General features: G+C 43.4%; 1 protein-coding gene across 2 annotated transcripts in view; it reads right to left on the bottom strand.

Moving 5' to 3' along the window:
• REPS2 (RALBP1 associated Eps domain containing 2) overlaps positions 1 to 5,477 on the bottom strand; it is a 251,389-nt gene extending 245,912 nt beyond the window's left edge. Inside the window, exon 1 of one of the 2 annotated variants that reach the window (XM_070291379.1) lies at positions 4,985 to 5,477. In XM_070291379.1, coding sequence (XP_070147480.1) covers positions 4,985 to 5,218 — 234 coding nt within the window. In that variant the 5' untranslated portion in view covers positions 5,219 to 5,477. The remainder of the gene's footprint in view (positions 1 to 4,984) is intronic. The other variant, XM_070291380.1, reaches the window with a different exon arrangement.
• Positions 5,478 to 14,118: the final 8,641 nt, after the last annotated feature.

Here is a 14,118-nt window from a genome sequence, read left to right as displayed (position 1 = left end):
CCATTATAACAATGAAAACTCATTATGATGACTACTTGAAATATGCACAACATTCCTAAAGACTAAGACATCATCCAAAAGGATAAATATTACAACGGAGTCTATGTTGTTCAGTCGCCCAGTTGTGTCCGACTCTTTGCAACCCCGTGGACTGCAGCACGCCAGGCCTCTCTGTCCACGCCCCTCACCTCCCAAAGTTTGCCCAAGTTTATGTCCAGTGAACCAGTGATGCCATCCAGCCAACTCATCCTCTGACGCCCTCTTCTCCTTCTGCCCTCAGAATATATGTATACAGTTTGTTAATTCATTACATCAAACAGAAAACTTGCCAGTTTCAGGTGGCTATTTATGTTCCAGCTGCTATATTTTCTTACTCAAATTCTGAAAATTAAAGACATTTGCACTGCAGGAATTCCCTGATGGTCCAGTGGTTAGGACTCCAGGCTTTCACTGCCAAGGGCCCAGGTTTGATCCCTGGTCATCAGGGATCTAATATCCCACAAGCCTCTTGGCCAAAATAAATAATATAAACCATCTGCATTGGAATGTAAGCTCCATGAGGACAGGGAGGCTGTGTTTGATTCACATGAGCCTGTCTCCATGAGGACAGGCTGTGTTTGATTCACAGCTGAAACCTTAGCACCTAGAATAGTGCCCGACGCTCAAAAGAAACTAAAATACTTCAAATACACATCCAATCCAAGTCTATGCATTCTAGTAAAATGCTGGCCTTTCAATACAAATTAAATACGTCATAACCTGAAAAACCAATCACTCTAACACTTGTAATTCTTTGTTCTGAAGTATTTAAAACTATTTACCTGTTTCTTATTCATATTTACTTTTTGTAATTTAAAATTTTACTCTAACATTTTTCTACCCCATACTAGAAACCTGTTTTAAAATAAATCAGCACCTCTTATAAAAAGACCAAAAGGCCTTTTAAAGTGGGCTATTACGACACATTAAAATATAATTCAAAACAGAAAATGAGCTTTTCTGTTCTTCACTTTGCCGACAGAGGTCCATATAGTCAAAGCTATGGTCTTTTCAAGTAGTCATATACAGATGTGAGAGGTGGACCATAAAGAAGGCTGAACACCAGAGAACTGATGCTTTCAAATTGTGGTGCTGGAGAAGACTCTAGAGAGTCCCTTGGACAGGAAGGAGATCAAACTAGTCAATCCTAAGGCAAATCAACCCTGAATACTCAGTGAAAGGACTGATGCTGAAGCTCCAATACTTTGGCCACCTGATGCAAACAACTGACTCACTGGAAAAGACCCTGATGCTAGGAAACACTGAAGGCAAAAGGAGAAGAGGGCGGCAGAGGATGAGATGGTTGGATGGCATCACTGATGCAATAGACATGAACTTGGGCAAGCTCTGGAGAGATGGTGAGGGACAGGGAGGCCTGGCATGCTATAGTCCATGGGGTTGCAAAGAGTCAGACACAACTTAGCAACTGAACAACAACATCATGACACACTAAAATACAATTCAAGATGGAAAACGAGCATATGGAAAGATCCTAAGCATCATATGTCATTAGGGAATTGCAAATTACATCAAAAGATACCACTACATACCTTCTAGAATGGTGAAACTCAACACTGACAACACCACACGCTGATGATGATGTAGAGCAAGAGGACCTCTCATTCATTCCTGGGGGAACTGCAAACAGTACAGCCACTTTGGAAGAGAGTTTGACAGTTTCTTACAAAACTAACACTCCTACCATGTGAGCCAACAATCACGCTCATTGGTATTTACCCTAAGGGGTTGAAAACTTAAGTGCACACAGATGCTTATAGCAACTTTATCTATAACTGCCAAAGCTTGAAACTAACCAAGATGTCCTCCAGTATGTGAATGGATAAACTGTGGTACATCCAGACAATAGAATATTATTTAACACAAATAAGAAATGAGCCAACAAGCTATGAAAAGACACAGAGGAATCTTAAATGCATATTACTAAATGAAACAAGACAATCTCGAACTACATGACATTCTGGAAAAAGGCAAAACTTTGGAGACAGTAAAAAGATCAGTAATTGCCATGGGTTGGGTGTAACAGCAAGGGATGAATAAGTAGGGCACAAAGGATTTTTAGGGCAGTGAAACTACTCAGTATGATGCTACTCATACTACTCAGTATGATCCTACAATGGTGGATACGTGTCATTACACATTTGTCCAAAACCAAAGAATGTACATCACCAAGAATGAAACATAATGTAAACTACAGACTTTGGGTGATCATGATATGCCAATGCAGGTTCATCAATTATAAAAAATGTATCACTCTGGTGAGGGTATTGATAATGGGGGGGGCTGGATATGTGTGGAGCCAGAGTGTATATAGGAACTCTGTGTACCTTAACCTCAAATTCGCTGTGAACCTAAAACTGTTCTGAAAAGATAAAGTCTGTTAAAATATATATATATATATGTATATATGTATATATACACACACATGTATTTCAACTGAAAAAAAATCCCTAAGATAACTCACTTACATAACAAAGTAACAGGTGTAGTGATTTATTTTTATTTCAAGGAGGAGACAAAATAAGGCATTTTTATAGAACATGTACTTTAGGTAAGATTTTCAATCTTCCTGGAACATTATGGTAATCTTAGTTGTATGCCTATTAAAAAGAAAAAAAAATCCATTACCATAGAAACTAACAGGGCTAGTTAGTGCCTCCACAAATGGGGCAGTTATACCTGTTGGACCACTTAATTAAACTTACAAGTTCCTGTTTAACAGGGAAAGGCTAAAAACATCTATATCTGTTCTAAAGACTGATACACTTATGGAGTAGTGAAAGTCAAGATAAATTGAGTGCTCATGCACGTACACACACCCAGACACACCACACCACACACAACCAACGTGGTTAGTAAAAATTAGATGGCTGCTGGCTTTGTTTGAATCTCTTCTGATTACATTACTCTGTCCAGGATGCCTTCGATGTTCATTTTCACCTGTGCAAAGAATACTGGATTACTGCATTGTGTTAGGTTGGGCTTCCCAGTGGCTCAGGGTAAAGAACCTGCCTGCCAATACAGGAGACACTGGAGACAGAGAAGCCTGGTGGGCTACAGTCCATGGGGTCACAAAGAGTCAGACACGACTGAGCACACAGGTTAATGGGGAAGGAAGTCTTTTGTTTTGCTGCGCTGCATAAGGGAGCTCTAAAGCTCGTAGAGATTTATCACAAGCAATATTCTAGGGATGTCCCCTCTTGCCAGCATCTTTTGCAAGAAGAAGGTTTCAACTAGACATCAAAAATACAATCTCATTCATACAAAGGCACCGTGCCTTGAGTTCTTTTTAAACCTTAAACACCCTGGGTTCTAACACCAGGAAAGGCCCCTCCCCAACTCCTTAGAAGAAGTCAATCAACATAATTCAGATTTAATATGCCTACCCATCTCTTATCACACTCCATGCATTACTGACAACAAAATAAGCCTTTTAACAGAGGCCCAGCTGTCACTTACTTGCTGTGCGGCCTGTCACTTATTCCTCTTTCAGTTGAGAAGCAGCAATAGCATTTAATAAATTATGCTTGGGAGTATTCTGAGGACCTCATGTAATAGCCATGGTTCATGTTTTAAAATATTGACTTTTCTTCTACCTGGTCAAGTTCAACTGCTCAAGAGCAGAAGTCAAACTGTCTCCAGAGCAAAGACTTCTTAAGAGACAAACAGCCGTGTTAAGGTCTGTGGATACTAATTATATTTTCAGAAATCTTGAATTCTGAAAAGTGAGAGATTACAGAGTGGCTAAAATTATGCTCAAACAGACATACGCATGCTCCAGCAGTATAAAATGCTCTTAAATGATTTTTTTAATCTACAAACAATGATATTGCAAGTGAACCATAAAACCCTCAGTACCCCTTTGGAACTGGATTTTAAAATATCACTCCCCACTCTAAATATACAATTGATGTTAACTTTCAAACTGCCTCCAGCTTTTTCTTTCTTTCTATTTTTTTATTGAAGGATAACTGCTTTACAGAATTTTGTTGTTTTCTGTCAAACCTGACTCCAGCTTTTAAGAAAAACTTCATTTCAGATTTGGGGCCTGGTATTAAGAATCTTATCACAACGAAGTAACAGCAAAACACAGACAAAGATGCTTATTGCTCCACGGAAAGCACAAAAGGAAAACTGACCTACTGTGCATCCTCCTCCTCCTCCTTTTCCAGGTATGGAGCAGCCAAAAGGAGGCAGCTATGACACACATTACTTGGCAATTCTATTTCAAGTCCAAATAATGGTAAGATGGGAAACTACAACTGTCCCTCACGGTGAATGTCTGGGAACCACGTCCAGTCCTAAATAGGAAGCTTAGCTCTGCCTTGACAGATGTCCTCTTGCAGCCCTGTGTCCCGGTTCTGCAATTTGTCATTAAGCTGTTCAGTTTAATGCTAATATGCAGAAATACGTTAGTACGCAGATGTACAGTAAATTCGTGTACATTACAAGTAGTATATAAAGCGGACAACATTCAGTCGTCGGCCGCCGGCCACACACACACACACCCTTCAAGTTCAAATCCTGCAAGGCATCCAAGCGCCCACTCACCCAGGAGAGGGAAGTGCAGGAGCGGCAAGCAGAGGTTACTCCAGACAGCAGCCAAAACAAACACTAGTTACAGAAGAAGGCAAACTTTGGGTCTGGGAGGCTGCAGAGACCCCAGAAACGGCCGGGGAGAGGAGGGAGTGTCCGTCTGTCTCAGCGGAGGAAGATGGGAGCGCACCCAGCACCGCTGAGCTGTGGAGGAGGCTGGTGTCCCCTGGGGAACAAGGGCGTCGCCGCCATTCTAGGCTGCGAAGCCACTCTCCGCGACCTGGCCGAGGCCTCCGGGTGCCTGTCGGCGGCCCTGTCGCCCCACCCCGCCCCCTTGTCCCTGCAGAAACGGTCCCCACAGACTCACAAGGGCAAGGGTGCGGGGACCTACCTGGTGCAGCGTCTCGGCTGGCAGCTGCGACGCTCGGAACAGGTCGGCGACCGGGCCAGCGGCTGCAGTGGTCGCGCCAGGGGCAGCCCTGGCGGCCTCAGGGGGGCCGGGACCCGGGCCCCCGCCTGAGGCGCCGGCGCAGCGCGCGAAGAGCTCAGAGTAGCACTGCTGCTCGCCCTCGCTCAGCAGCAGCGGCGGTCCAGAGCCGCAGAGCCCGCCCGCCGCCGCCTCCATGGAGCCTGAAAGGGGGGCAGGCGGAGCACCGTCCCCGGCTAAGGCGCCGCCGCCTTCACCACAGCCTCCGCTGCTCCGGCCTCGGCCTCGGCCGCCGCCGCCACCGCCCCCACGCCCCGCAGCTGCCGCGCGACCGCTTCCTCCCGGCGCGCGCCAGCCCCGCCCCCGGACTTGAATGTTGTGCCTCCGCCGCACGGCACATGGAGACAGGCGCGGCACGAACCTATCACGGCCTTGGATCGCACCATGGCCCCGCCCCCGCCCCGCCCCGCCCCACCGCGCTGGGCCAGGTAACTAACTCGGAGCGCAGCCTGCTCGGCGAATGGTCACCTGCGCCGCCCGCGCTGCAGAATCCAAAGGGCCAGAGCCACAGTCATTCCGCGTCCACTCTGCGCGAGAGAGGCATCTTTGGTTCTTCCCACCTGGAGAATGGCGCTTTTCAGGGGGTGGGAAAGGCTGTGGCGATTTCTCCCTAGAACGCTGGAGCAAGTGTAGTGCTTACGTCACGCTGTGCCCTTCCCAGAAATGGACTAGGCACGGGATATGGACGAGGCATGGGTAATTACGCTTCGCTTTTTCCATGACAGTCCTGAAAATCTGGAGGGCAGGAACAGGGTCCCAGTGACTCCTGTAAAGTTCAAGGTGTTCAAGGTGGCCACAGGGTTAAGCCACTTTCTCAGGCAAGACTCAAAACCTGGGGTTGAGCCTTAAAAAGGAATAAAATCGGTTAGTGTTCAATGCTTGAGTAATAGGAGTGAAAAAGGCCCTGAGAAGAATTTGCCCATGTATATGCATTAAGCCTGGCTGGGAAACACTAACCCAAGGGGAAAAAAATCAGTCCATGGTTTAGAGATATACCTTCCACCCGAAACAGTGCTTTAAAAGAAATATTAAAAACAAAACGGAGACTTCCCCGGTAGTCCAGTGGTTAAGATTCCAAGCTCCCAATGCAGTGGGTGAAAGGCCTGGGTTCCATCCCTGGTCTGGGAACTGGATCTCACATGCCACAACTAAGACCCAGCATAGCCAAATTAAAAAAAAAAAAAAAGTCAGGCAATAGCACTAATGATAACAAATATGCTTTGGTATTTTGTTCAACTAAAATAAGGACCAAGCAAAGGAAGAGAGGAAAAGAAAAAAACATAAAGTCACAGGAATGGGCAAAGATAAAAAGAGAAACATAAGAAGAAAAAAATTATGTTAATTCATAAATGATGCCCAGAGTAATATTTCCTTTTTGGAATCTGGAAAAATGAAATAGAAAATGAGGATCCCCAAAATTACTCAGATTTCCTTATACCATTGTTTGCTTCAGACTTGCCAGGAGTGAGTTAAGACATAAGTAGGTTTGGAGAAGAGTACCAAAACGATAGGTAACTTAGGAGGAACAAAGACTGACTTAATTCAGGAATTTTCACTTCAAAAATCTCACCACCATTGTATTTTCCACAACTATAAAACCTTCTCAAGAAAACTGGAAGCCAAGAGATCATGTTTATTCTCTTCTCATTTTTCCCTTTATGGTCAGGCTTCCCTGAGAATGGCCCACCATTCTAACAAAGGTGAGAAAGGGACGTATTCTCCATTATAAATATCAAACCCCAATTTTCCCTGTGACTCCTGTAAAAAGAAATGTGAGATATAATAATCCCTAACACAAGCTGGAATCAAGATTGCCGGGAGAAATATCAATTACCTCAGACATGCAGATGACACCACCCTTATGGCAGAAAGTGAAGACGAACTAAAAAGCCTCTTGATGAAAGTGAAAGAGGAGAGTGAAAAAGTTGGCTTAAAGCTCAATATTCAGAAAACAAAGATCATGGCATCTGGGCCCATCACTTCATGGGAAATAGATGGGGAAACAGTAGAAACAGTGTCAGACTTTATTTTTGGGGCTCCAAAATCACTGCAGATGGTGACTGCAGCCATGAAATTAAAAGACACTTACTCCTTGGAAGAAAAGTTATGAGCAACCTAGATAGCATATTCAAAAGCAGAGACATTACTTTGCCGACTAAGGTCCATCTAGTCAAGGCTATGGTTTTTCCTGTGGTCATGTATGGATGTGAGAGTTGGACTGTGAAGAAGGCTGAGTGCCGAAGAATTGATGCTTTTGAACTGTGGTGTTGGAGAAGACTCTTGAGAGTCCCTTGGACTGCTAGGAGATCCAACCAGTCCATTCTGAAGGAGATCAGCCCTGGAATTTCTTTGGAAGGAATGATGCTAAAGCTGAAGCTCCAGTACTTTGGCCACCTCACGTGAAGAGTGGACTCATTGCAAAAGACTCTGATGCTGGGAGGGATTGGGGGCAGGAGCAGAAGGGGACTACCAAGGATGAGATGGCTGGATGGCATCATGGACTCGATGGACGTGAGTCTGAGTGAACTCCGGGAGTTGGTGATGGACAGGGAGGCCTGGCATACTTCGATTCATGGGGTCGCAAAGAGTCGGACATGACTGAGCGACTGAACTGAACTGAACATTACTATACTTCAAGCTACATTATCTATTTAAGCCTGGAAGTACCTCTCTGAGGTAGACTGCTTTCCCATTTTTATCCCCATTTTGCAGATGAGAAAATGGATGCAGAGACGGTATGATTTGCCCAACTGCATACTAGATTCCCAGCTGACCTTCCTTACTCAACTCAGTTTAAGAAATTTGACAGGTATTTATTAAGCACTGCTATGGTTTTTCTAGTAGTCATGTATGGATGTGAGATTTGGACCATTAAGAAAGCTTAATGGAAGCTTTGAAGCTTCCATTTCAAAGATCTCTTTGGAAAAAAAAAAAAGATCTCTTTGGCGCATGGAAGAGTTGATGCTTTTAATTGTGGTGTTGGAGAAGACTCTTGAGAGTCCCTTGGGCTGCAAGGAGATCAAACCAGTAAATCCTGAAGGAAACCAGTTCTGAATATTCATTGGAAGGCTCGATGCTGAAGCTGAAGCTCCAAAACTGTGGCCACCTGATGTGAAAAACTGACTCACTGGAAAAGACCCTGATGCTGGGAAAGATTGAAGGCAGGAAGAGAAGGGGACGCCAGAAGATGAGATAGTTGGATGGCATCATCAACTCAATGGACATGAGTTTGAGCAAGCTCTGGGAGATGATGAAGCACAGGGAAGCCTGGCGGGATGCAGTCCACGGGGTTGCAAAGAGTTGGACACAACTGAGCAATTGAACTGACTGACTAACTATTAAGCACTGCAGTGATGGGGAAGAGAACTCATATCTGTGCCTATCAATCAATCAATCAACACTTATGGGTAGAATAAGAAGTATTGACTGTATTCTTACTGGAGTACTTTGAGAGATTTAAAAAAGATATACAAGACCTGTTGCTTTCAGGGATTCTGCCGCCTCACTGAAAAAGATAAAACTAACACAACAAATAAAAACAAACAATAAAAGACAATATATAATTAAGTTATAAACTCTGTCCATTTCAGTTCAGTTGCTCAGTCGTGTCAAACTCTGCAACCCCATGGACTGCAGCACACCAGGCTTGCCTGTCTATCATCAACTCCCTGTTGTCCCCTTCTCCTCCCACCCTCAATCTTTCCCAGAATCAGGGTCTTTTCCAATGAGTCAGTCTTCACAGCAGGTGGCCAAAGTATTGGAGTTTCAGCTTCAGCATCAGTCCTTCCAATGAACACCCAGGACTGATCTCCTTTAGGATGGACTGCTGGATCTCCTTGCTGTCCAAGGGACTCTCAAGAGTCTTCTCCAAACCCACAGTTCAAAAGCATCAATTCTTTGGCACTCAGCTTCCTTTAGAGTCCAACTCTCACATCCATACACGACTACTGGAAAAACCATAGCTTTGATTAGACCGACCTTTGTTGGCAAAGTAATGTCTCTGCTTTTTAATAGGCTGTCTATGCTGGTCATAACTTTTCTTCCATGGAACAAGAGTCTTTTAATTTCATGGGTGCACTCATCATCTGTAGTGATTTTGGAGCCAAGAAAAATAAAGTCTGTCACTGTTTCCATTGTTTCTGCATCTATTTGCCATGAAGTGATGGGACCAGATGCCATGAACTTAGTTTTCTGAATGTTGAGTTTTCAGCCAACTTTTTCACTCTCCTCTTTTACTTTCATCAAGAAACTCTTTAGTTCTTCACTTTCTTTACTTTCTGCCATAAGAGTGGTGTCATCTGCATATTTAAGGTTATTGATATTTCTCCTGGCAATCTTGATACCTGCTTGTGGTTCATCCAGTCCAGCATTTCCCATGACATATTCTGCATATAAGTTAAATAAGCAGGATGACAATATACAGCTTTGACATACTCCTTTCTCGATTTGGAACCAGTCTATTGTTCCATGTCCAGTTCTAACTGTTGCTTCTTGACCTGCATACAGATTTCTCAGAAGGCAGGTCAGGTAGTCTGGTATTCCCATCTCTTTCAGAATTTTCGACAGTTTGTTGTGATCCACACAGTCAAAGGCTTTGGCATAGTCAATAAAGCAGAAGTAGATGTTTTTCTGGAACTCTCTTGCTTTTTTGATGATCCAGCGGATGTTGGCAATTTGATCTCTGGTTCCTCTGCCTTTTCTAAATCCAGCTTGAATATCTGGAAGTTCACGGTTCACATACTGTTGAAGCCTGGCTTGGAGAATTTTGAGCATTTCTCTGCTAGTGTGTGAGATGTGTGCAATTGTGCAGTAGTTTGAGCATTCTTTGGCTTTGCCTTTCTTAGGGATTGGAATGAAAAATGAACTTGTCCAGTCCTGTGGCCATTGCTGAGTTTTCCAGATTTGCTGGCATATTGAGTGCAGCACTTTCACAGCATCATCTTTTAGGATTTGAAATAGCTCCATTGGAATTCCATCACCTCCACTAGCTTTGTTCGTAATGATGCTTCCTAAGGCCCACTTGACTTCGCATTCTAGGAGGTCTCGTTCTAGGCGAGTGATCACACCATCGTGGTTATCTGGGTCATGAAGATCTTTTTTGTATAGCTCTGTGTATTCTTGCCACCTCTTCTTAATATCTTTTGCTAAACTGGGTACCCCTGTGCTAAGTGCTGTGGGAGTTTAGAGAAGAGAGAAACATCTATGAGCCAGAGCTCAGCCAGGAAGTCTTGAGAAGGGTGCTTGGGATGGTTGTTGATTAATGGGTGGGGCTGGGTAGGTGAAAGGTCAGGACTGGGCGGGAGGAACCCTAGTGACTGGTGCCAAGTAAGTGAGGAGTGAGGGACACAGGCTGGGGCAGGAGGGATGGGCAGCCTCTGATGCGCTGCAACCAGACTCCATGAAGGATGAGAGGCACAGCCAGAAGTGACCTAACAGCAGCAACATTTTAACCCAGCACAAAGGAAGAAAAAAATGGCATTTTTTAAATGTTTTAATATCTAAGGAATGCCAAGTACTGTTCATTATTTCTACAAGTTTTTTTGAATAGAAGAAATAGTTACCAAACTTCAAATGAACACAGAAAATGTAGAAACTAGAAACATTTACATCCCTTTAGGGCTAATGCTAAACAAGAATATTTTAGAAGAGAATTTCTTTATCCTTTTGGCAGTTCTAAGCTTACACACTGGTTTTGGCTCCATCAATGGCCAGACAAGTCAGAATGATAATCTATTCATGAATAGCCAAGAGATAGTCTTTAAGTTATGTAATTTTTTTTTCCTTTCAATCCAGCATCAATGCCTTTCATGAAGATGACAGCTTAAACTCAGAACAAGGCTCTGGTTACCTACAGGGAAAGTGTGAAAAGCTAAAGTTACTCAGTCGTGTCCTCTTTGCTATCCCATGGACTATACAGTCCATGGAATTCTCTAGGCCAGAATACTGGAGTGGGGAGCCTTCCCCTTCTCCAGGGGATCTTCCCAACCCAGGGATCGCACCCAGGTCTCCTGCATTGCAGGTGGATTCTTTCCCAGCTGAGCCACAAGGGAAAGGGTTTTCTAAGGAAGGGTTTTCTAAAGCAGGGGTTGGAAAGGTAGAACCAGTTACCTGGTTTGGTATGGCTCATAAGCTAAAAATGGATTTTACTTTTGTTTTGATGCTTGAAAAAAATCAGTGCTTTCTGGGCACTGACTAACATTTCAGGACATGAAAATTATATGGAATTCACATTTTAGTGTCTGTAAGGAAAGTTTGATTGGAACACAGCCGCCCATTCATTTATGTGTTTATGATTGTTTTTGCACTACAATGGCAGAGTTGTGATGTCACCTAAAATATTTACTCTCTGGCCCTTTACAGAAAAATATTTGCTGGCTTCTGTTAAGTCTATGAAGACCTAATATTTACTTATTGTTGTTGTTTAGTCCCTGTTGTTGTTGCTGTAGTTGCTCAGTTGTGTCCGACTCTTTGCGACCTCATGGACTGTAGCCCACCAGGTCCTCTGTCCATGAGATTTCCCAGGCAAGAATACTGGAGTGTCGGGACATGCAAAAAAAAAAAAAATAGAATACTGGAGTGGGTTGCCATTTCCTTCTTCAGGAGGTCTTCTCGACCCAGGGATCAAACCTGCATCTCCTGCATTGAAGGCAGATTCTGTACTGCTGAGCCACGATGGAAGCCCAATATTTACTTATACCTACAGATGGCATGCTTCCCTTGTGGCTCAGCTGGTAAAGAATCTGCCTGCAATGTGGGAGACCTGGGTTCAATCCCTGGGTTGGGAAGATCCCCTGGAGAAGGGAAAGCCTACCCACTCCAGTATTCTGGCCTGAAGGATTCCATGAACTCTATAGACCATGGGGTCACAAAGAGTCAGACACAACTGAGTGAACTTTCACTTTCACAGGTGGCGCAAGTGGTAAAGAACCCACCTGCCAATGCAGGAGACATAAGAGAAGTGGGTTCAGTCCCTGGTTGGGAAGATCCCCTGGAGGAAGGTATTCTTGTCTGGAGAATCCCGTGGACAGAGGAACCTGGTGGGCTACAGTCCATGGGGTTGCAAAGAGTTGGACATGACTAAAGTGACTTAGCACACAAGCACAGCCAATTTACGGGTCACCTGGGAAGAGGTAGTAGGGAGTATTCTATTTGGCTTCTCTGAGCTTCAGAATTTTCTTGAGTTATATTGAGATACTTTAGATTATATCTCAAAGATGGATGAACGTTAAAAAATACTTATTGAAGGATTGACCAATGTAAACACTAAGTAATCACTTGTTTGGCTAATTTGTTTAACTTCTTTTTTTCTAGAAGTAAAGAAAGGTATATCTTTAACAGTGTGAGAGAGAATCCTATTCCCCTGGCCACATTTTATCATGAGAAAATTTCCTCTCTACTTACTCCCCAGGAGGGAATATTGATGAAGTAACATTGGTGCTCCTTCCACCTCCTCTCATTTACTTTTTTATCAAGGAAGAAGTAATAGAAGGGAGAAGAAATGGATCATTCCCAGTTCCAACAGTGTGCCCATTTCTGTCTCTATCTGTGTGTATCTCTCTCTCTTTCTTGCTACTGCTCTGACTCTGGCTCTCTCAAGCTCTCTCTCAACCTCTCTCCACCACCACCACCTCTTAATAGTGCTGCCCTCAGAGCAGATGCCACTCTACCCTGATTCCATATGTCAAGCACACCTAGTTTGGAGCCACCTGTTGTTCTCACTTGAAAGATTTGATGGGAGATAAACAACTAAGTCCCACTGTACAGCACAGGAAACTATATTCAATATCCCATGATAAGCCATAATGGAAAAGAATATGAAAAATAATGTGTATATATATATGTGTAACTGAGTCATTTTGTTGTACAGCAGAAATTAACACAACATTGTAAGTCAACTATACTTCCTTTTAAAAAAGAAAGACTTGATGGGAAAAGATAGCAATTTCCTTGCAGCTTGCTATGTGAGGGTCTGTTTTATAGACACTCTGAGGTAGGGAAGGAAGCAGGTAGGGAGAGTAAGAAGAAGCCTGATTGTGGCCACAAACACAATCTGAATCTCCAATCCAACTCCAGCAACAATGAAGCTGATGTGGGCCATGTGGACCTCACCTAATTCTTTCTGCACTCCCAGAGAAAGACAGGGTTGAAGTACTTGGACCCGTCTATGCCCTACAAAGCACTAATGATGATGGAATCTTACAAGTTACTACAGCCCATAAAACCAGTTTTGAATATCAGTGAAATATCCTGTATGCACTCGTCTGTGTGTGTGTGTGTGTGTGTATGTGTGTGTGTGTGTGAGTACTGTGCCCTCTTTCTTCCTATATCAGCTCCATCCTGTGAAAGAAAAACTTGACACACTGAGAAGGTGGCTCTTCTCAAGCAACCAACAAATTGTTCTCAGCAGCCATGCTAGCCTCTCATGTAAGGTATCAGACAGTTCACCTCTCTCGATGGATTAAGCTTTTGGGAGCCCTGGGAATGGCCAAGTCGCTGAGCAGAAATGCTAAAAAAAAAAAAAGAAAAACAAAACCCTGTGCACTGTAAAGTCCAACAGCTTTGTCACACAAACTGGACCCAACAGTTAGCACTCCTCGTTAACAATAGCAAGCTGTCTAACCTTGGGAAAGCAGCTTCCGGCTTTGTTTCCCTGAACAAGATTTTAGATAATTATCCTAGCCATATATTTTCATTGTGCTTTTTAAAATTACCCATAAAACCCAAATAGACTGTTGTAGCTTTTTTCTATGTTTAAAGGAATAAGAAAAAAAAATCTTACTTTAGTTTTTCAGAACTTTAGTCATCACAGATTTGAGCAAGGGTTATTATTGATAATAAATTGATAGAATTCTGGAAATCAAATTTTGAGAAGCTATTTGTGTTTCTTAAAAATGGAGGATTCACTAAAGGAGTCAGGGTAGGCTAACTACTGAAACAACCTGGAAAATCTCAGTGGGTTAACATAATCATGTTTTGTTTCTTGCTCATGTCACAGTCCAGCAAGAGTCAGTGAAGGCAAGGTGATTCTCTTCATGTTC

Source organism: Ovis canadensis, chromosome X (assembly GCF_042477335.2).
Source record: "Ovis canadensis isolate MfBH-ARS-UI-01 breed Bighorn chromosome X, ARS-UI_OviCan_v2, whole genome shotgun sequence".
Taxonomy (NCBI): domain Eukaryota; kingdom Metazoa; phylum Chordata; class Mammalia; order Artiodactyla; family Bovidae; genus Ovis; species Ovis canadensis.
This window is presented reverse-complemented; position numbering and strand designations above follow the sequence as displayed.